General features: G+C 45.2%; 6 protein-coding genes across 6 annotated transcripts; 2 read left to right on the top strand and 4 right to left on the bottom strand.

The window, feature by feature from the left end:
- Positions 1-24: 24 nt before the first annotated feature.
- Positions 25-3,764, top strand: BJ212DRAFT_1484671 (uncharacterized protein; the record flags this gene model as incomplete). Its single annotated transcript, XM_041340841.1, has 6 exons — positions 25-261; positions 2,145-2,353; positions 2,406-2,534; positions 2,589-2,695; positions 2,759-3,698; positions 3,749-3,764. The coding sequence occupies 6 exons, from the start codon at positions 25-27 to the stop codon at positions 3,762-3,764; spliced, it is 1,638 nt and encodes a 545-aa protein (XP_041189072.1).
- Positions 3,765-5,282: 1,518 nt separating this feature from the next.
- BJ212DRAFT_619717 (Asp/Glu/hydantoin racemase) lies at positions 5,283-6,330 on the bottom strand. The gene is made up of 2 exons (XM_041343670.1): positions 5,395-6,330; positions 5,283-5,337 (listed from the first exon to the last, which is right to left on the bottom strand). Exon 1 carries the CDS (start codon positions 6,182-6,184, stop codon positions 5,450-5,452), a length of 735 nt encoding a protein of 244 aa, XP_041189071.1. The 5' UTR covers positions 6,185-6,330; the 3' UTR covers positions 5,283-5,337; positions 5,395-5,449.
- Positions 6,331-7,906: 1,576 nt separating this feature from the next.
- BJ212DRAFT_1570255 (CHAT domain-containing protein) lies at positions 7,907-11,682 on the bottom strand. The gene is made up of 8 exons (XM_041342044.1): positions 11,636-11,682; positions 11,427-11,577; positions 11,233-11,372; positions 10,692-10,814; positions 10,572-10,667; positions 8,615-10,547; positions 8,366-8,585; positions 7,907-8,312 (listed from the first exon to the last, which is right to left on the bottom strand). Exons 1-8 carry the CDS (start codon positions 11,673-11,675, stop codon positions 8,094-8,096), a joined length of 2,922 nt encoding a protein of 973 aa, XP_041189070.1. The 5' UTR covers positions 11,676-11,682; the 3' UTR covers positions 7,907-8,093.
- A 1,774-nt stretch (positions 11,683-13,456) lies between these two features.
- Positions 13,457-14,298, bottom strand: BJ212DRAFT_1302722 (uncharacterized protein; the record flags this gene model as incomplete). Its single annotated transcript, XM_041333305.1, has 4 exons — positions 13,457-13,763; positions 13,886-13,908; positions 13,944-14,017; positions 14,241-14,298. 4 exons carry the CDS (start codon positions 14,296-14,298, stop codon positions 13,457-13,459), a joined length of 462 nt encoding a protein of 153 aa, XP_041189069.1.
- A 2,169-nt stretch (positions 14,299-16,467) lies between these two features.
- BJ212DRAFT_1579742 (uncharacterized protein) lies at positions 16,468-17,081 on the top strand (the record flags this gene model as incomplete). Its single annotated transcript, XM_041342261.1, has 1 exon — positions 16,468-17,081. Exon 1 carries the CDS (start codon positions 16,596-16,598, stop codon positions 17,079-17,081), a length of 486 nt encoding a protein of 161 aa, XP_041189068.1. The 5' UTR covers positions 16,468-16,595.
- Positions 17,082-18,296: 1,215 nt separating this feature from the next.
- BJ212DRAFT_1302721 (uncharacterized protein) lies at positions 18,297-19,950 on the bottom strand (the record flags this gene model as incomplete). The annotated part of the gene is made up of 9 exons (XM_041333304.1): positions 18,297-18,325; positions 18,438-18,531; positions 18,577-18,788; positions 18,945-19,023; positions 19,076-19,146; positions 19,183-19,207; positions 19,316-19,564; positions 19,619-19,785; positions 19,875-19,950. The coding sequence occupies 9 exons, from the start codon at positions 19,948-19,950 to the stop codon at positions 18,297-18,299; spliced, it is 1,002 nt and encodes a 333-aa protein (XP_041189067.1).
- Between the last annotated feature and the right edge of the window lie 2,446 nt (positions 19,951-22,396).

The following is a 22,396-nucleotide window of genomic DNA, read 5'->3' as shown; positions in this document are numbered from 1 at the left end:
GCCAGAGCTCATAGTGATTCCTAGATGTCCAAGAGGTGGCAGCCCACATGGGAACAGCACACATGGCTGATGCCTCACTTGACAAAATACCAAGTGATGCCATGTAGCGAAGAAGCTGTGTACTTGATGCTGATGCACAGGGAGTGGTTAGAGAATTGGCCTGAGGAAGATGTTCTGTGGCCTGATCATCCTATGGAGCAGCATGCATTGAGTGAAGATGAGAAGGCAGAGCTGTGCTTAGCTGAAAAGGAACGCAAAGAAGTAAGTGTCTATACTAAAGTCTCTCAGTGTTATACTGACTGTGTTTGTAGATCTTAAAACGGTGGCTGAGCTGGGCGTGGCTATATCCAAGATGTGCTCATTCTATGTATGGGTGTTCGGGTTGTTGTGGAACTGCCGACAGACAGTGTGTGTACCCTGTGCCAGATTTAACAGATTTTGTTTGTGCTCATCTTAGAGAACAGTGACTTGTGTAGTATATGGTGTAATGCTAATTTTACAACATTATGAAGCAATAAAACTAAAGTCCATATCTACTACATCATGCGATAAGCAGGAAGCCAATGTAAATTCAAGCTAAAGGTCTTTTACTAGTATGTACCAACCGCATTGTGGTTGGTACATACTAGTAAAAGACCTATAAAAATCCAATGAAACATGAACCAAATACAGTGTGAGTGATTCTCAAGCTTTCTCTACCAAATACCAAACTCCCTTACAACACCAACCACAATCACTACATCAGATATGGGTAGACTGAAGCTTTACAAAACCACTGAAGAGCTCTGGGAAGCAAAATGAGTGCACAGACAGGTGTACTATACATGGTGCGAAGTCATTTTATTGGTATTGGAGTTTTTAACAGACTTTCATTTCACACCAGACACAAGAATAAAATCAGTACAAAAATGAAAGCAAGATATCATGCACAGTAAGTTCATCTCTCGCATTCTCGCTATCCAATTATCATAATAAATACTAGGAATCCTGTGTCTGATAAGACATTGACAACACTGAAGCAAACCAAGCCAGTGGTGTCCAGATGCCACTTGTTGGTGATGTGCTCCTTGTACTGATTGACATTTTCTGATGAACACTCGGATGTACAGGAAAAAAAATCGCCTAATAACCTACTTAGGTGGTCCCCCTCACGAAACACTTGATGCACTGTATACCCGCTATCTGGAGACACACTGCTCAGACAACATTTGTGATGTAATGGGCATTGTTCAGGAGATTTTACAGGAGCTCAAAGAGATCGAAGATAGTATGTCAGGAGGGAGAGCCATGGATAGAAGGTATACTAATGCTCAGGATGACTCTAAACAGGCTGCAGATATACTATTGGCCCTCGAGGATTTATTCTCCTGTGTGATGGTCCCGGACATGGATCTTAGACAGTGATATGCACAAAAACAATTCCTGTTTCAGAGTCTTTAGGAAATTCCTGCTGTTACATGATCTATTTACTTAGTAGTGCTTCTCAATTGCGATGTAGTGTAGCTGTATGAGTATGACAGTGTCCGTGCATGGGACATTGATCTCAATTTTTACACTACATTTCAATATTCATTTCACTTACTGCAGCCTAAACACCCAGTCTTTGTAAATCAACAGATCAATTAACATTAATGTATGTATCTAATCCACTGCTGACATGACTGAATGTCTAAACTATGAAAATAGATGGCCCCTTGTAAATGGACAACATCTGAGCAGGAGGTGTGGCTTGAACCATGGTACCAAAAATTCACCAAAAAGCAGAGTGACAAGAGTAGAAACCACAAAAACTTCTTTGCAGACCTTTACGAAAAATGGTTCGAAGCATTTCCAGAGCCTTGGCCAGATCATATCACCAAATTGGGGCTATTAACACTGGAAGAACACAATAATGCAACCAACATACGGAAAGCCATAAGTTTTGTTGAAATAGTCAAAGATGTGACACTGAGAATATTTGATAGAAATTACATACATGGTTCAAGAATAACTTCAGCAGGTCAAAGGTGGGGCAACAAGCAAAAGCCAATGCAAACGACATCTTTGACACTGTTGTGCACAAAATAACCGAATGTGAAAAACCTATGTGAATGCTTCAGGAACAGGAAGCATATTCCAAGTTGTACTATGCTGACTGTGTTCAGAAATCCATCCAAGAGATGCTCAAGGTTGCACAAGCAACACAATCACTCACAAATGGTCAGCGAGTAGCACTTGTGAAAAAAGAAACCATGGCCCTGTATGCTGGCAAGTCTGAGGAGATCAAGGCTAAAGTGAAGGAGTATATCCATGCGCAGAAGCAAGAGCATGGTAAGGAAAAAGCTGAGCCTTGGAGTGATGAAGATCAGCAGCAGTGCGTGCTGCTCAGGTTCACTGCATAGTATTATCAGCTGACATGCACAAAGAAATCTCATGAAGCTAGCCACCGTTGCAAATCAATTTCTGAAAGGCCTCGCTGATGCCACCAGCCTATCCTTCAGCCTTCTCATTGGGGGTCCATCCATTGAGTTAGGTGGGATGATTGATGTCTGGAGGTATGTTCTGCATTAGAAACTCAAAAACTCGAGGGTCAAACTTACACTGGGCAGCTTCCATGTTGGGATGACAAAGCTGGGCAATAATTTTAGCCAGGCTTACCCTAAATTTGAGAGTGAGGTAGTGGGACCATTTCGTGATTATCTGTATCATGTGTACTGTAAGTGTCATCTCTGACCAACCATAACACCTTGTACAAAAAAGCTTACCATTGTGATAACAGCAGAGGCCACAGCACTCAAAGATCGGAAGATGGGAGGAGCTAGCAGCTCCAGTTCATTGTGGGGAGAGAGCTTATACAACAAGAATCGGCCATCATATCGTGCATCGGATATGATGGATGAGTTGTCCAAGCAGGATACATCTTTGACAAACATGTTTGGATCACTGGATTTATCCAACTTTCCTTCTTTGTCACATGACCCAGATGTATCCAAGTTTCTGCCTTTGTCAAATGGCCCTGGGTCTCCCATATTGACCTCTCCAGCATCACAGCCCTCCAGCTCTGACAACATTCTCTCTGGCAACAATGAATCAAACTGGCTGGTGTCCAATGGCCTCAATGATCTCTTAGAAACATTGGCCCAGAATCTGCCAATGTCAACTGTCAACTGCTTGATGTCACATGGTCCTCCTTTGCTGCCTTCCATTCCTGCGGTTCCAGCTGCAGCTGATACATTCTATTTTCCCCCACCACCCAAACTGTTTGATGGTATGCCCTCAGCTGACTCACTTCCTAATCCCCCTCTGCCACACAAACCATTTGATGGTACACCCTCAGCCGACTCAGCCCCTAGTGGATTCACACACCCAACTGCTCACCTCCCTGGAAATGCAGAAGAGCCCAACAGCAACAGGCCAGACGCACTCCCTGCATCTTCAATGGCAGAAGATTCTACAGAGGACTCGCGTCCCTCACCCATCCCATCTCACACTTCCACTTCAGCAAACATCATCAATGAGCCTCGAGTGGATGAAGCTCAAAACGACAAAGGGAATGACAGCAGCGGACCCCACAGAACAAGGCGCGCACACATCCCATTGACATGCAACATCATTGCCAACTCAATCAGCAACAATTGCAGGGAGAATGTATCCTTGAACCCAGCTTCAAAATGCAGCCATGCCACTGATTCATCCACTCATGCAGGTCAGCAAGCAAAGTTAGTCTCTTTTTGTTTTTAAAACCTCTTATGCTCATTATCTCACACAGAAGACCAAGGGTGTGAGCTCAATACCATCTGCTGCTCAGGTTCTTCCTGTGCTTGCTTTCTTTGGTCCATGTTCTTGCATTCCCTTTCATACTGCTTATTTTCATGTCTTGCGCTGGTTAATGTTGATGCAAAACTGTAGTTGAAATTTAGTTCTAATTTTAATTGAATTGTTATATTTGTGAAGATAATGTGTGGTGTGATAGTACTAAGGATTACTAGGACAAAGGCTTCTGTCTGATGCTCCAGAGTGCAAACATTGGACCGGACCCTTGTGAACACAGGTTCGGTTCTAGCTCAGAATGCATTCAAACGCTCGAACTGAAAAGAGCTGCCAGGACAAAATAATGACAAGTTGATCTGGGACACCATGAAGGTGAGAATGAGTGGAGCACTGGAAGCAAGGCTGTGAGCACCTTAGGAAAGATCATAAGTGTTAGATGAAACGCACCGCTGAGCCAGAGACATGAGGATGTTGAAATTCAGCTGCACAGGGAACACACAGAACTTGATTATCATTGAAACGAATTACAGTAAATTGAATGTATCATTCAAAGGAGTGACATGGCACACCTCGCTGTTTTGAACGTTATCAGTGTATGTCCAGCAATGCCTATAAAACAACGAGCTTACCAAAGATACTTGTAGTAGAATTGTTGCTTGCGTCTCCCAATAGTGCAGCAAGGATAAATTTTGTACATGGGATTGTGTGGGTTTGGAATGTACTGTAGGGCCCATTCAGTTCATTCTCACGGTTGAAGAATGCATTTTCAAACGCAAGTCCCAGTGCCATCAGCCATGTTCCTTCTTGGCAGGTACAAGGAGCGAGTCCATTGTCAGATCCTATCACCAGCTGCTGATCCCATCAAGGAGAATGAGGGACGGCAGGGTGTAAATGGGGGTGAACTGCCAAATATCCATATGGAGCATTCAACCCCCCATAAAGCAGCGATTTGTAAGCACAGAAAGCCACCAGCACAATTCTCATGTAGGATACATCCTGTTGGACAATAGATGACAACAGAAGAGTATGTATCAGACTTTTAGGACTATAGTCCACTTAAGATATATCTATATAGCATCATGGGCTGCCTCCAGCCGTCTGAAGAGGAAGCTGTCAAGGATTGGCTGGCTCATGAATCTGGCGCCACATGTCCTGTGCACCCTCGCGATTTATGTGCTCAGGTCAATGAGATTAGTGGAAGGATCCCTGGCAAGCATTGGCATCAGCAGCTTCAACTTTGAGCCAACCACCAGAACTTCCTGCAACCTCCAGTTCCTCCCAGCCTGGACACTTGCCACCACATTTCATACATCTGCCTTCTCATACTGGTTTCATCATTCCTGCACCACATCCACCATATTTTTTTGCTCAACCCCCACATCTGAGTCATGAATTTCACAATGCACCTATGTATCACTACCTACATTCGCACACATTCCCTCAGCAATATTTTACACAGCATTAATTATTTGCATTTACTAGTTCTATATAATTCTCCATACATACTATAGCTCACAGACTTGCTAGTAGTATCCTAATTAACTGCTGTTAAAGTTCACGAATCACAAATAATGTCTGTCAAGCAGACTGTAAATTTGGCCAGTGTGACTATCTGTTACTATTCGTGACTTAAGTGTGACTCACGGAATAGTGGACCGTAACGGAATGATAGTAACCGATAGTATGTCTATTCATTTGATCATGCCTCCTGGAATATTCTCCCCCACCCTTTGATCGCTTTCGTATCTACCCCACACTGCTTCAACATATCCCAAGTGACCGTAGTAACAGTATCCAACACCGGAACGCCATATTTCGCCTCCCAAAGCTCGACCTTATGCGCTGCTATCAGATTCGTGCAAAATGTCGAAACAGCCTCTGCACCCCCCTCAACCACTTGCCCCACTAACGTCTCCAATGCATCCTCTCCAATCAGGGCAACATCTGTGTTCTTCACAACGCGCATATGGCGTTCCGTTCCCGAGGTGACTTCCACCCCAATAGTGTTGTAGTTCTTCACAATCCTCTCCTGGACATCATCTAGATAAGGCGTGACCAGTCCAAGCTTCTTGACTCTGAAAATATCCAGAGCCTTGTTCAAAGCCAAGACGGAGGTAGTGGCGGGGATACCCGTAACTTTGGTAATAGCTTCGCAGAGTTTTTCGTCGCCCTCGAATCCCATCCATTCTGCTGCTGTTCCGCTCCAGCCTATCATATCAACTTCGGCATGGGCGAGTAACTCAGCGGCTCGCATGATGACTGAGTGGTCGAACTGGGCAAGACCTTTGGCTGAGAGACTGATCGCTGTGACTGGGAAACGGGAGAAGTGAACGGAAACATTTGGAATGGAGGAAACGATCTGGAAAGTGAGAGGTTCCAACGCGGTATTTGAAGAAGGCGTGAGAATACCGAGACGGATTTGTTTTGACATCATTGGCTAAAACGCTAGGGGTAGGTTCACGGTGTACAGAAATCCAACCTGTTGTGGGGGGGGACGGACGGACGACTGGACGTATGTGAGCTTGCAAAGTTGATATAGGACCTAGTAAGATGACACGTGAGTTTTAATGAATCAAAGATCCTCCCCGACGGGCGACCGAGTCATGACCTGCTGATCCAAGCTGATTTAGGTCTCATCGCCAAGGCCCACAGGACAGATATTCTTGTGTTTCTTGTCGTTTAATCGTTATCTCTTCTCAGGTTGCCTGACTTTCGGGCGATAAAGGATGCTGTATGGAACATGATAGGACGACAAGTTACATAATTCACTTGTTCAGCAATATCGCTCAGTACTCGCCTTCGGTGCCTCCTCTCGAGCGAGGTGGCCCACATATTAGAACGCATAACTGGTGGAATCGGGATGATTTGTAGTGATTCGGGTCCGGGAAGAGCAGTGGTAAGTTCGAGAACGTTGATATGTCGAAGTCATAATGGAACAGCAAGAAAATGCTTCCGTGGTTACGTGGCCAGATAAACGCAAGGTATACTCGTTGTTGAAGGTGACAGCAGTCTAGATAGCACCTTCAACTTCGTGACTGACCAACAACTCTTCACTGGGAGCTAGAGTGTTGTTAAGGTGACGGACCGCAATTGGCGATTATTTTGTGCGTTTTGTGTACTCTGACTAGTGTATATCACGCTAACATTCACATTTCTCAAAAAACAAACAAACAGAGTTCTGCATCATTTTTATCACAATCCTCCGTTGTTTCAGTGTTTGAATTTCTCGTCGTAAATAACTCATCGCAGACGACAGGACCAGGATAGCGAGCAGCATCGAACGCGATGATTCTTTTTTACCTTTGCTTTGGAGGACATGGCCGCTGACTCTGGAACTCCTTGATTTTGGTGCTGGAGGCAGACAAATGCTTGACAGGAGCACAGATGGCACCTTTTGTGTTGAAACGACTCGTTCGATTGGTTCTGCGTTTTGAACTTGGACGATTTGGCTCACACATCAGCGAATAAAAACTTGCAAGTTGGTAAGGATTCCCAGCCTGGGCCCATTTCCGCAACTGCCGCTGGTATACGTACGTGCCCTCGTGCCTGGTGTATCTCCCAAGCTAATCTCACACTATGTAGAGCTATACTCACTACTTCAAATTTATCCGTCCGAAATATTAACAGCCATTCCTGCACGTGTACAAACCGTAAGACTTGACAAAAAGCCTGACAGCAGTTGCCAGCGACAGCTCATCAATGAATGCGTCCATCGCAGAGACAAATCACAACTTCGTCATAACGTTAATGGGAGGCAGGCTTGAGGATGAGTCGCGGAGGTACTGGGAGATTGCTGAACCCTTTTCAAGTACGAGTAATCGGTATCAAATTATGAGTGCCTCACCATAGGAATTGAATATATTGAACCCTGCAGTGCACGTCTTGTTGGAAGATTAGCACTAATGTCAAAGTGGTTGTAGTAAGCAGTGCACAGAGGGGCCATCCGCACTACCGACTTCGACTGGTGAGCACGTTGAGTTGGATGAGCCCTCATGCCTCTAACTTGGCGCTTATTGCATTGGCGGTCGTTAGTCGAGGTTCTATGGTGCAGAAGCACCTGAACGCTCGAATCTTGAAGGATGGATGGTATGACTGGAACACGCGAGTCGCTCGACTGGCCTGGCTCATGCTAGTATCTAAGCACTCAAGCAGAAGACGAGGCTGCAGACGAATCGAGTACACAGGAACTTCAGTGAACAATCTAGTCGACATAAACACGAGTATACAGAAACAAGATATTAAGCTGGAGCGCAAGAATATATCAAGGCCATTTTTACAACAGGCTGAAAGAAGATCGCACATCAACAATACCAGATGACAGCAATACAACGTAGAACTAAGAACTACACACCAATATGAACAAAAACCATCCTCTGCTCCAGCGGCACTTTCGTCTTCACGACGTGCGTAGCACAGTTAAGTGCCCAGGCCGCCTTCGTACAGTCCACGATACCATTCTCCAAATCTCTGAACATATACTTGTAGAAAGCTTCAACGACGTGTTTTGCGACAAAATCGTCGACTTCCCACAGCGTGCCAACGACACTCTTGAACCCTGAAAACTGGAGACCAGCTGCAAGATGAATCACTTCATCGGGTGTCTCTCATCCCCTACAGCGGTATGACACGCAGACAAAAATGCGAACTCGGCGTGCGGAATATCTCTCTCCATGATATCGAGCAGCGTCAGATGTTCGTCTCTCATGACAAAATGAGAATTGTAAGGTTGCGTACGGTCCTGCTTGCCATGACAAGCAAGGTGCACCCAAGTGTTCTGCTGCAAAGCTTTGAGTGCACTTGCTCGAGTGGCTGCGTCACCAGAAATAGTGGTGCGGCTGGCTGTCGCAGGGACGAGTTTATGGACAAGCTCGAGTTCGCTGTCAACAGCCAAGAGTGCTTTCCTTTCCCTGCACCCGGCTGACCTTGCCCGATTGTCACAAAGGACGGAGGCACACGCTTCTTCATCAACTGCCTAGATCTGACTAGAGCCGAAAGTGTCGGCGTGTAAGAGCAGATGTAAAGATCCTCAAGGCATGGCTCCTTAGAGCGGTCGGCCTTTGTTTGAAAGGGGTTAGCTGCGTGGAGAGGAATGGACGTGAAAGCTGCAGTCGGACACAGCCAGATTCGAGAGTGGCGCTTTAGTTTGAGAACGTGCTCGAGCACGTTGACGATGGGTAGCATGATCACGTCCCATATTATCCGCGAAAGTACTATTAGATCCGTCCTCGACTCCCTTGGGTTCATCCGAGATGCTTGTCGTATTGCCCTGGCGAAACGATCCTTGAGATTGACGGATGGCAAGGGAACATGATGAGGGTCTCCTGATGTCGGGACTATGATGGCGCTGCACGAGTATTGACTCGCAATTAGGATGATGACCGGGCCCTGGCGCGCTGCCGCTTGCAGGTCTTCGTAGGAAGGTGGCAACAGGAACCGCAAGAACGCCTGAAGACCACGTATCTCAGCTACCACAGTTTCCCATTGCTTTGTGAGTCCCCTATACTTTGTTGCTGCCCGATCAGCAGCAGCTCTGTCGGTGATGGTTGCAGAACTCTGTGCGGCATTGGATACGCGCTTGCTCAGCTCCAAATATTTGTGCGCCAGTGTCGGATTTACTGACTCGAGGTCTTCAACTGGAGTCTTGAATCGAGATGCCAGTGACCATTGCTGGCCACGGCCCTGCTCCATGAGCTCGACTGCCTGTCGTAGATTGTCACGACGTATGGCACATGACGCTGCATCTACAGGAAGTGATTGTGCACCACGAAAAGCGGTTGCAGCCTCGCGCCGCGAGATGATCGACGATCGCGTCATCACGTAGCTGTTGAAAAGCTCAAAGCACATTTGGTATGCTTCGAGGGCAGAGTCGTGTTGATGACCCTCAGCTGCATCAACCCAGTTCAAGGTGGTTTGAATACGATTCGGAAAGCCTTGAGTAGGGTGTCCCGATGCCAGTCTGGAGTTCTCTATAGCGAGCGACAAATCAGCAGGGTCGTGTAGAATCCGGTAACGAGACAGATAGGCCTCCTGCAGCCGGATGTAGCTGAAATACCTGTCCGGGTGCAGTGGAGACATGGCCGCCACAGATTCCTGGCAAAGAGTAATGGCCTCTTCGACATCTTCATTCTTGTGAGTATGCGCGAAACGAGAGCAGAGCACCGAGCTCAAATTGAGAAGACTCATGTGGCGCTCTGGATCGTCAAGCCGCTGTGACCGAAGGGATTCGCGATACAGATCAATGGCCTCATTGAGATCCTCCCTGACAGGCAGTTTGTCATATCTGGTTTCGAGCGCGAGGGCAAGGTTGTTAAGGGTAGTGTCACGAGTTGGATGCCCAGGTGGGCACAACGTCAGTGCCTCGCGATAGAGGCTGACAGCTCGGGTGATGTCACCAATGTCGCCGCGTTCGTAGAAACGGGTGACGAGGGCACCCCCTAGGTTGTCCAATGAGGTATAACGAAATTTGTGCCCAACAGGTCTCAGGCGCAGCGCTTCTTCATACAAAGAGATGGCCTCATCGAGGTCATTAGGTTTGCCTTGGTGATCAAAGCGGGAATCGAGTGAGTGAGCCAAGTTGTTCAGGTAGTCACCACGGTCAGAATGTCCCTCGGGGCACAGAGACAGGGCTTCACGACCGAGTTGTATGCTCGTGTCAAGATCATCGATGTTGCCGTGCTGTTCAAAGCATGACCTGAGAGCCTGTGAAAGTTTGTCAAGGGTTTCGGGGCGGAGTGTATGGCCTAGAGGACACAACTCGAGGACAACTCTTCGAAGGTGGATGCCTTCATCAGATGCGTCTATTGGAAGATTGTTGCATCCACCAATCACATAATCGATATCATTTGGCCCTGCCACGATGCTACGAAGGTAGGTCCCTTCTGGACAGAGAGGTAGTAGCTCGTGATACAGTTGCGCAGCTTCGCGGATGTCGGCAGCAGTACGTTTCTTGTTGTGGCGCCAAGTCAGGGCTTCAGTGAGATTATATAGAGATAAGGGATGGTCGGGATGGTACTGCGGACGCAATGCAAGGGCGTCGCGGAACAGGGAAGTAGTGGTATCAATGTCTTGAAGATCATCTTCAATATACTCTTGAAGGTGGGCCCACGCAAGGTTGGTGATAGCTGCTGCACGGTCCGGATGGCTGACAGGGCATTGGTCCAGAACCAACTGAAAATGCTCTACAGCATCGTTCAGGTGAGAGACTGTCTTTTTCGTCGCATATTTGGCAAATTGCGCGTGGCCCGCATCTGTGTCTCGAGTAATTCCACAGTCTACAAAGGGCTGCAGTCAGAGTTCCATCAGCAAAAGCTAACGGGACAGAGTCCGGCATCACTCACATCAGACAGTGCGCCGTTTTGATTGTCATAGGTATGTACGATGGTGGCCTTTAGCGTGAGGGAAGGGTGGATGCCGCGCACGGATGGGAAGGATAGATCTATGAGACGTTGGTATATGCGCATGAACGATGAACGAGTCACTCACTGAATGGCTCATCTCCATGATCGAGTAGCTCATCCCAAGATGTTTGAAGTGTCCCGATGAGCTCTCCATTGCCTAGCATTCGATTGGTCTCATAAGACGCCCTGATTTCTACTGATAACGCAGGTGATGCATGTGACGACCTATAAACCGATGTTCAGTTCTCGCATCGCGCCTGGAAGTTACCAAGACTTTACAGAGTCACAATATCCCCCCACACTACAGATCTGTCGGATGATAGAACTTTGATGGCCGATTTCCAGCATCTTCTCGAGTCGACATTGATGGACACGTAAATGCCGGCGGGGATCCGCTCGGAAGGGACTCGAAGATAATTTCCGTTGATAACTGTAGATAAGGTGTGAGGATCAAAAAACAGATACGAAGGTCATATCGAGGGACTCACTTTCAAGTCTGATATATCGGGTTTCTGAGTTACCAGGCATGATAGTGATGGGGATTGAGGATGGGCTGAGTGGTAGGCTAAGTGGCGCACAGAATAAACGGGAGGGGACGACAGGCGAGGATATGGGGACTGTGGACGAAGTTTGGCTGAGAGAGAGAGGAGAAGAGGTTGAGGGTTCAGGTCATGCTGTACGTGTATTTCCGTATTGTTGAGGGCTGTTCGGCACGATAGACGCTGGCATGATCGCACCAAGCGCTGGGAATCGCCAACCAGGATTAGCGGGAGAATTTGGGGTGAAGAAGTAGACAATACGATGATCAGTCTTCAGCGAAAGTGGCCTGCCAAGGTTGAAAGGGACATGCTCAGAGTGTCTTATGTTGATCGTTGCTCCCGGACTTGTATCGTACTACTCAGTTAACACACAAAGGCAAAATGTAGAATCGAATGTATTTTGTGAGGTGGTAGCAATATTCAAGCCAGTAGACCCTATACGACTCGATCAATTAAGCTGACAGTGTCGGACGATCGAGGGCGTTGAGGAAACACCAGGGACGGTCTGCGAGAACATGACAAGTTGCGACATGAAAACTGAACAGGTCGTGCAGCAGATGACAATGAGTGACGAAAGGGTGACTGCGACTTGGAACAAGAGTCAGAACAAGTCGTATAAAAACAGCGACGAAGTCTCTACCTAGGCAGCAGTCTGTCGTCGAACGAAGACATGAGTAGTGTACAGCCATGTATACGTGTCTCAGTAACTGCGCCTTCGCGTGTTGTGAAGGTCTCGGGATGCCAGGTCAAGATCCTCCAATCATGTGTCTCTGACTGGGTGTACAGATGGCATGCAAATATTAGCAGCAAAGAACTGGACTAGGGCCCGATAGTGTAGGGACTGGAAATTTCACGAGAGTTCTGACACAACAAGTCATAGCCCGAACGAAGTATCCTCGGTGTTTGCCGAGGATTACACATGCAGTCACTATGCAAGGGAAGTCAAAATATCCGTCACTCACACGTTCTCATCGATCCCTAGGTATTCTCGTTCTTACTTTGATCGTATATGAAGACTCCGTGCTCAGCACCTCATCATTTAATTACCACTTAGGCTAGTCCGCCACAATACCCCCCTCAATTCATTGTCAATCCGTGCCACTTGTCATGATATATGTTATTGTGTCATCATAGCTTGGAGAATTGATCCAGGTATGTCACTCAGCATCTGTTCTTGCTCTTTATTTGATTGTATTCATGCTCCATTTTTGCACCAAAAATCTCAAAGTTCACTGCAGGTGTGTCCCTCTACATCAAACTTCAATCAAGGAGATCCTTGCAACCAGCCATCCAAGTCCCACCATTCGCCATATCTATACCATTTGACAGTACTGTCAACCCTCTGGATATTTCCTTTACTCAGAAATGGTACAAGATCAACATCATCAGGATAGACTTTAATGCAAGAAGTGCACAGGGGGTTTGAAGATGAACCTGTTTTCATGGCACAAATTCTCTCTTGAAGTAAAGGGCAACTCCAAAACTTCAATTCCTTGCTCAGTTCACTTTTTGCTGATGTGTATGTGCCTTGCTCAATGCCAATGTTGAGTTTTCCTCCATGAACAGTGTTGTTAAGGGTGGAAATGCCATTCAGATGTTCAGCTACTGTATCATTTCAACCTTAGGTTTGTCACACCATTGCAAGCTCAACAAACCAAACCTATTTTTTGTGACAGTCACAGGGAAATCCAGCAGATGAACATAAAAGTGTGACACTTTGTATTAAGCAATTTTCAAGGAAAAAATGATGATATTAAGCTATGCTACATGTTAGTGCTCCTCAAATGCATCATATTGCTTGTTTGCAACATGTCTGTGCTTTCCCCTCCCAAATGTAGTATCAGGGTCAGTAGAAATGGCAACCTCCTTGAATGTATCACTGGCAGAGTCAACAACCAGCAACCCATCTGCATCAATCCTGTACCCATCAGGTGCACACTTGATGCCAGATGCAACAAACTGCAAGAGGAGCTCCAATGGAGCATCATCACCTGGTTCCTCTTCATCATTGATGGTATCCTCAGGTACCAACTCAGTAACAACCTCTGTGTCTTGAGTGACAGCCTCCACATCTTCACTACATCAGGAAAACATCGAGTTCCTTATCTGCTCCTTATTTGCCTTAATTTTCACAATAAGGAACTTTTAAGGCCATTTTGTCCTTAAATTAAGGAAACTAAGGAGATCCATTTCCTTAACCTAAGGAAATAAGGAGTGGTTGCCTTAAAATCAGGTGGATAAGGCAGTCAAGGCATACTATTATTTCAGTAGATACCAAATAATCCAAGTAGGCTAAGGCAAAAATAAGGACATCAACAAGTTCAAGGTGTTCTATGAAAATGACCAAAAAATATTAAAAAAGGTGTAGGACAGCAATTGATGAGAGCAGGGATTGAAGTGAAATGATATGAGGCTGGGAGACAAGCGTGCCTATAGAAAAGCCAAGTGAGTTCTGTCAAAAATTATTGTGCTAGAGCAGGAAGAATTAGAATAAAGAAACAAATACTTCAAATACAGATACATGTATGTGGATTCACTGGCATGGGGGGCTGACTTTGACTGTCGAGAATACTAGACTCTTCATCTTGACCCTTGCAGTGAGCATGCTTCATGTATGGCTGAGCTTGTTTGACAATTTCTTTTATGTGGTTGAAGGGCAGCTCCTTAATTCATTCCATGTATGCAAGTGTATCAGTCTCCCAATTACCCACAGAAAAAGCAGGGCCTGTGTTACTCATTTTGTTTGTGGAGTGATTGAGAGTTAATGCAATCTTGTTTTTCCTGTGGTCCAAAGTATCTTCATGTTAAGAACCATGTTGCTCAAGGGAGAGAGAGACTGACTCAGAGGGGCTTGGCCTCAGCTCATACGCTGTGCCCCTTACCTGAGTATGTGCCCTTCATTTCATATGAGGTCTGATGATGGTCTGACAAAGTCTGGAGGACTTCCAGAGGAATGCAGGAAGTGCTCAGGAGAGTTCCCACTGCAAGGTAGTACTTCTACAGGAAACAGGATGGAAGGATAGGAGGTCTGAAGGTCTGGAGGACAGGAGGACAGGAGGGCAGGATGACGGAGGAACAGAAGGACAGGATGTCTGAAGGACAGGAGGATAGGACATCTGAGGGTTAGGAGGACAGGATGTCCGAAGGTTTGGAGGGCGAGATGTCTGAAGGACAGGAGGATAGGATGTCTGAAGGTATGGAAGGAACAGGGGCTACATTGGATGAAGTCTGATGTGGAAACAAGCAGAGGTAGACTACCCTAAGGTAGAGTCAGAGGAACAGGGATTTGGACCTAAGTCCAGAAAGAGGGTAAGTGCTGGAAAAGTGGAGCTCCAGCCTAGGGAATCAATCCCTAGGCCTGATGGATAGGACAGACTTACAGTGGCTTAAAAAACTGTCCGCATGTTTTGACATTTTTCACTATCTATGATATTGTGTGAGAACAAACAGATGCCTCAAGGACATGCTTATACAACATTGTAGTATGGCTTCAGGGCTTTCATTTGAGCCCTACACCGTGGGAATCGGTGGAGATATGGTGGAGATACAAGGCTCACAAAATGGTGACTCATGCGGACAGTTTTTTGACTCAAGTATTTTACAATAATAACCAGGTATTCTAGTATTTTGTATGACCTCCCTTGGCTTTAATTACTGCCTCTATCCTTCTAGGCATACTCTTAATTAATTTCTGGCAATCCTCAGCTGTGATCTTCCCCCATTCCATTGCTACTCTCTCCCAAAGCTTCCATACTCCTTTAGGGGGGTTTTCATAGGCTTGAAGCTTTTTCTTGAGTGTTCCCCAGAGATGTTCAATGACATTGACATCAGGAGACTGTGCTGGCCAGTCAAGAACATTGATGTTATGTTCTTCAAACCATTCCTTAGCTCTTCTGGATGTGTGCTTGGGATCATTATCCTGTTGGAAAATGATATCTTCTTCATCAATCCCTGATTCTGCCAAGCTAGGCAGCAAGTGGTCATTTAAAATGTCCACATACTGCTCAGCATTCATCTTCCCCTCAACCTCAGCAAGCATTCCCACACCATTCCATCCCATACAGCCCCATACCATTAAAGAACCTCCTCCAAACTTGACAGTCCCATTAACCTCTCTATCTGTTAGGCTATCTCCCTTCTTTTTCCATACATATACCTTCCCATCTGACCCAATCCTATTGATTTTGGTCTCATCTGACCATATAACATATAACATGCTTCCAGTCCTCTACAGTCCAGTGTTGATGAGCTAAGGCAAAGGCTAGTCTTCTCTGCCTATGTTTGATGGAGAGAAGAGGCTTTTTCTTCTTTGTTACTGCCTTGAGATGAGCTGCCTTGAGAACATTCCTCACAGTTTGTGAAGAGACAGGGGTAGTGATGGTGGAATTGATATAATGGGTGGCTTGGACAGCATTATCAGCCTTTCCTGTAGTGATATGTTGGATAATAGCCCTTTTGTCAGTAGAGGTAAGCTTGGATGGATGTCCTCCACAAGAGTTTTCCTTGTCTGGGTGGCTTTCTTTGATAAACTTGGCCACAGTGGACTTGCATACTCCAGTTCTAGAGGAAATTTGGCAAGCAGAGAGGCCAGCATAAGACAGAGAGAGGATATTATCTCTTTGAGCAGAGGAGATGGCTTTCATGGTGATTATGACTATGATACATGAGATATTCTGGTTTATATAGTTAGATATAGTCATAAAATAACATAATGACACCACTTCATAATTTATATAATAGTGGCATGATTTTTGTGGTGTCATAAATAATGATTTATATAGTAGTGTTACTCACAGTAAATTTTGCTCTGTAAAACAAACTTGCTAACACCGTCAAAACTCTTGTAAGCAAGCACAGCCGCATGCGGCAGGTTTGGAAGTCAGGCCGGCATCGTGGCTGAGTTCCAAATATGCCTGCTGTTCACCAACGCCTTCATCGTTCTGCACGACTTGGAGGCAACCCTCCAGTGCGCTGTAGCCTGAGAGCGATGGACTCCGCCGAGCCATCCACTACCGCCATCTATCTTACAGTGGCCCCTCCACACATTCCAAATGTGCTGCCAGGGCTCAGCCCCCCCCCTCATATCACTCCACTAAGCCGCCGCCAACTTACAGATTCGCAAATCATTCCTCCCCTGCTAGCGCCCACAGATCCCATTACTTTTGCTGCTCTCGTTCCTTCTGCCCCTCCCACAGAACCCATTACTTTTGCTGCTCTCGTTACTTCTGTCCACCCCGCTCTCATTCCTTCTGCCCCTCCCGCTGTAGCTTTTTCTGCCCCTCCGGCTGCTCTCATTCCATCTACCCCTCCCGCTGCTCTCGTTTTTGGTTTTTGTGCTGTTCATGCTCCCACGCTCTGTTTTGATCTCACGGTGCATTTATTTCACGCTCATTAACTACCATCTACATATTTGTGTAGTAGTATACATGTCTCGAAATTTCACTAAGTGTTTCCAAGTCCGCTGTGTGCCGTGTGTCTTATGCCGAGTTTGTTGAAGACTTAAATGAGCTTTTTTACACGCTTTACCGAGTTTGTTGAAGACTTAAATGAGCTTTTTACACGCTTTACCGAGTTTGTTTTACAGAGCAAAATTTACTTTGAGTAACACTAGTTTTAATATACACTCAAAAAACTGTCCACATGAGTCATCATTTTATAAGCCTTATGTCTCCACCATATCTCCACTGATTCCCACGGTGTAGGGCTCAAATGAAAGCCCTGAAGCCATACTATAATGTTGTATAAGCATGTCCTTGAGGCATTTGTTTGTTCTCACACAATATCATAGATAGTGAAAAATGTCAAAACATGCAGACAGTTTTTTGAGCCACTGTACTAGGTTCTACAACACAGATCTGGTTGAAACTCAAGGTTAAGGGAGCTGAGCCTGCCAAATCTGTATACACCTCCACAGTGTTTTTTTTGGCGTTACACTTTGCTATAGTTAGGATATCCCTGTGATGGTCTCCATCCAAAATGAGGCACTGTTGGTTCTTTTTACATGGAGGAGCGGGGCTGAGGTCATTGGCAGGAATGTGATAATGTTGAATTGTGGTGCCAGCGCTGTTGGACATGCAGAATGCTGCAATGCAATTCTTGGGTGTGGGCCCATTCACACCACAGCAGGGGTCAGGACATGCCATTGATATAAATTGTTTGTGTAATCTGCCCCCCATGAAGTTCAGCGAGACTTTTAACAACACATGGTGCATAAGGAAAGTCAAAGAAAATTCCTCCCACATCAGCCAAGGTAGTGGGCCTATGATAAAATTAGTTAAATGTTATGATGCCTTTATTGAGGACTCACCATTATCTTGAATATTCTCCTGTCCAGTCTCGGTGTCCTCTGGATTGACAGTCCAAGGGTCAGATGTCAACTCAGATGAAGTGGTTGAATTGACAGCCAATAAATGGTTTACTGCCCCAGCGATATCCTGGGGGTTGGCAGTCCAGGTGCTCAGAATGCTGGAAGACTGCATGTTGGGACATGCAATGGAGCTGGAGGAAGCTATTATTTTCTCAGGTGGGGGAGTGATGCTTCGAGGTGGTGGCTTCAAGTACAATTTTCACCATATTTCACATTCCATAACTTAGCCAGTGAGCAATTAGATCACTGCAAAAATATGTGGTGCAGCTCACCTAGTGGCAACATCAGGGTGTTTGAGTACTATTCATTTCTGCCTATGAACAGCAACTGTGCAGGTCTCACTCCTGACATAGTATAGCATAGCTTAGTAGCCCTTCTGCTTACCTCTGATGATGAACACTTCTTTACCAATGATGTTCTTAAAAGTATCCAAACTTGCGTTGTGCATCTTCACCATGAACCTTATGGGAATGTTGATCTGTTACCAGTTAGAGGGGTTCCAATCAAGTTGTTCTGCACTTACAAGTGATTTGTCAGTCTGAGATAGGAGGGTCAGGCAAGCTGTTGGAAAGTCAATGCTGTGAATGACCCCTGTCATCTGATGTTCTGGCCCATGAATGACTTTCACAAAGTCTCCAGGCCTGACATCATATCCCTTGTCCTTTGTGTATTTTATTGTTGGGGTGAGGTACATCCACTGAACCCATGCCAAAGGAACTTCAATCATCACCAGTGCTGAAGCACACATTGGAGTGTCATCCACCCATAAATACAGAACTGAGGTTCCTGGAGAAAACTAGCTGATGGTGCCACATTTATCCTTATAATATCCCTCAAGCACCTTTACATAATCTCCAATTTCAAGGGATTCGGTGTCAGGGGGAGGCTCACAGAGTTGCTGTGTTGGCAGCTGTGATTGCAGTGCATGCATCAGAGGATGACAATCCAAGTAATACTTGGAAACTTTGACCTATTTGAAGCATTAGATAGGATTGATTGAAACATTGTATGTTCGTACATACCTCTTCCTTGGTCAACTCTTGACAAAGATGAAATACATCATTGCACATTTGAATGATGTGACCTTCCAAACCTAAGTATACACTCACTATAACTCAAACCAAGTCACCAAGCCAAAACATGCACTCTACATCCTGGAGTCGAAAATCTATTTGTTTTCAGTGTCCTTCGAAAATGAGTTCCAAGCACATGCTACCAAATGCATGGTTTGTCAATACTACTTTTCCAATTTCTAAACAAACCTCTCCAGTGATGACCCTGGCCTCATCACCAATGCATAGAAATTGCATAGAGAATGCCAATTCAGTGGCCTTGACAAAGTGTGTGTTCCATCCAGATTGCAGGTGCAGCCGAATGTAGTCGGGATGAGGGGTGACAACAATCTCTAGGCCATCCTGCCAAAATCTTTTGAGCAATAGCCCCATGTAATATTGTTCTCCTTTGTACAAGCATCCGATGACTTCCCCATCATGAAGAATGTCAGATACTGTCTTGTTGGTTGGAAGTCAAGATTGGTTGAACAACGCAGCAGACTTCTCAAGCACAGGATAGGGGAAGTCCTGTGGGGGGATCAAGACTGCAACAAAATTGTTTGACTGCTTGGAATCGTAGGCATAGTCTATGTCACCTTTGTACTTGCCTTGTGTGATTCGCACCCACCCTGGGTTGGGAAGTTTGGGGCATGCACATTCAACTGCTTCACACTCTTCATCTGAGATACAAGGATATTCTCGGATGGAGAGAATATGTGCAGTTGGAAGGAATGATGAGATAGTTTTCAGGCTATCTGACACCACATACAGCTGGCCTGGGATCTCATACCATTGTCACAGTGTGGATTGATGTCTAGTACATGACGAAGAGTCCTCAGAGTCATTATTACAACATGTCCTGTTTGAATCATATGATCCACCAGAGTCTAGACCACCTATTTACAGTAACATGTTGTGCTCACTTGAACCCCTAACTTACTACTTACAAGTAACTAGTATGTAGTATTTGAAATGCAAAATAAAGATCAAAAGGATACTGCTAGAGGAAGCCACAGTTGATATACTGAATGACTATGCATTCAGACTCAGCCAGCAATACCCACTTAGTAATTGCATGTACCAGCTGAGTTTGAATATAAGCATTCACTATAAATAAGGCCCATCCTTCATTGACACACTTTCTTTCAAACTTTCATCATCTCTGAAGTTTCTACATACAGTGGCTCAAAAAAGTGTCTCAATGTTTGTGACTTTTCATGTAGTTTCTTTATCATGAGCCAGGGTGTGAGAATATGACTAAGCCATAGGGAGGTGTGGGAAAGCTCTGCCTCTAAGCTTTAGGTTTGATCCCTATAGCGTGGAAATATTATGTCATCAAGTGAAGATATGGTTAATTTAATTTGGTGACTCATTGAGACACTTTTTTGACTTTCAGTTTGACCAACACAATTTCTATAATTCTAGTACTTGGCATTTCCTCCTGTTGCTCTAATTACTTCTACCACTCTTCTATGCATACTATCTATCAATTTGAGGCATTACTCATCAACAGTCTTGCCCCACTCTGCTATAACTCTCTCTCACAGCTAAAATAGCCCCTATTATTATTCTCAGCTCTTCTAATCAGTATACTAGGAAGATCACTACTAAAACTGGTCTGAGAAGGGTTACTATCATTAGGATCATAAAAAAGTCATTCCAGGTAAGACAAATATCAAAATAGTTTGTCCTTTCAAGCATATACCATATAACAAAAAATCTCTTGTTCAGAATATTCCAACTAGGCAGGCTGCCAATGCTACTCAAGCCACCAAATTCATTTATTACATCATCTACACTACTCTCTCCACTCAAATAGTCAGCAATACTCCTAAAGCAGCCAATCTTAAAGCTGTAAACAGGCAGAAAAAGCCTTTCCTGTCTTCAGCCTATAAAGGGAAGAGACTAGCCTTTGCATTAAAGCCTTAATATTGGACTGTTGAGGACCAGAAATAGAGCTACCTGGTCAGATGGGACAAAAATCAATAGGATTGGGTCAGATGGCTAGGAATATATGTGATGCAAGGCAGAAGAACTACTAGAAGACAGAAAAGTCAAGAAAACACTAAAGTATGGAGTAGGAAACTTGATGGTATGGTGTTGCATGAGGTGGAATGGAGTAGGAATTCTCTGTGAGGTGGGGGGGAGGATGAATACAGAGTAGCACATCAATTTTGGAGAAGTATCTGCTCAGAAGCATGCAAGAATCAAGAATTAATGAAGAAAACATTACCTTCTAACAAGACAATAACCCTAAGCATACTTCAAGTTGACCATAAAATGGTTTGAAACCTATGGTATCAGTGTTCTATCATGGCAAGTCTTGTCCTCAAACCTCAACCCTGTTGAACAGCCCTGGTAATTACTCAAGATATCACTTGCTGTTATGAACTCAGATAGAGTGTCGTTCCAATAAAGGAATCAAGGATCAAGGTCGATCAAGGACTAAGCCTTATCAAGTCAAGTGCCTCCCTCAGGAGTGATCGTCTAGACTCCTGCAGGATCTAGAGTTCAAATGGGACAATGGCCAGCCTCCTTCCCAAGGAGCTAGAGTTTAAGTATGAAAGAGAACCGAGTAGATTCAAGTTAGAGAAAATACAAGTGGTACTAGTGTTTATATACATAAAGGAATCATGCACAGACCAAGCTGGGCAAAGGGTAATAAGTACTGGAAATGGAAGGTTCATGGGAAAACAAGGTATGAGTTAGAGATAAGAGAGACCATGAGGAAACAGCACAGTGAAAAGGAAGTGTTAGAAGTACAGCCATATAGGAGTCTGCAGTGATAATGAGAAAAAGAGTGGGGCACTGTAACATTACCCCCCTGTCAATGTCTAAAGTCACCGACTTTAGTCACTAAGATTCTGATAGTTGTTGGGATCGAAGTCAGCGTCCTTTGCAAACTGCTTCTCATGCTCCTCTTGTTCAAGATCTTTTCGGTCTTTGTAGATCTTAAGCTGATGATGGAAGGCCCATGAGCCAGGTTTGGCATTAATGATATGGTGTCCTCAAAGGATAGGACAGTAAGTGGTAAGATGCTTGGGAGCATGGTGGTGGCATTCTCAGCAGAAGTAGTGAGGGCAATGGATTTGATGGTGTCCTTCCTGCTGGCAGTATCGGCAGATGATGTCATAATAGTCTACACCATTCCTATCACATCAAAAAGTTTCTTCAGATGGGGCATGAGAGTCGGAGGAGGAGGCAGGTTTGTCTTCATCAACGATGATGGGTGGAGCAGGGGATGGTGTCATGGGATGAGAGAGGCCTATTCCAAAGGCAACAGTGTTTCTT

Source organism: Suillus subaureus (assembly GCF_016647635.1).
Source record: "Suillus subaureus strain MN1 chromosome Unknown BJ212scaffold_35, whole genome shotgun sequence".
Classification (NCBI taxonomy): Eukaryota; Fungi; Basidiomycota; class Agaricomycetes; order Boletales; family Suillaceae; genus Suillus; species Suillus subaureus.
The sequence above is the reverse complement of the archived record's forward strand: the minus strand, read 5'-3'. Positions and strand labels throughout refer to the sequence as shown.

Excerpts from the sequence above, each read along its gene's own strand:
- BJ212DRAFT_619717 (XM_041343670.1), bottom strand. The coding sequence starts at position 6,184 with ATGATGTCAAAACAAATCCGTCTCGGTATTCTCACGCCTTCTTCAAAT.
- BJ212DRAFT_1570255 (XM_041342044.1), bottom strand. The coding sequence starts at position 11,675 with ATGCCTGGTAACTCAGAAACCCGATATATCAGACTTGAAA. Across the intron at positions 11,578-11,635 it reads CCGATATATCAGACTTGAAA|TTATCAACGGAAATTATCTT; the intron begins GTGAGTCCCTCG and ends CCTTATCTACAG. Across the intron at positions 8,313-8,365 it reads TGTCTGCGTGTCATACCGCT|TTTTCAGGGTTCAAGAGTGT; the intron begins GTAGGGGATGAG and ends GCTGGTCTCCAG.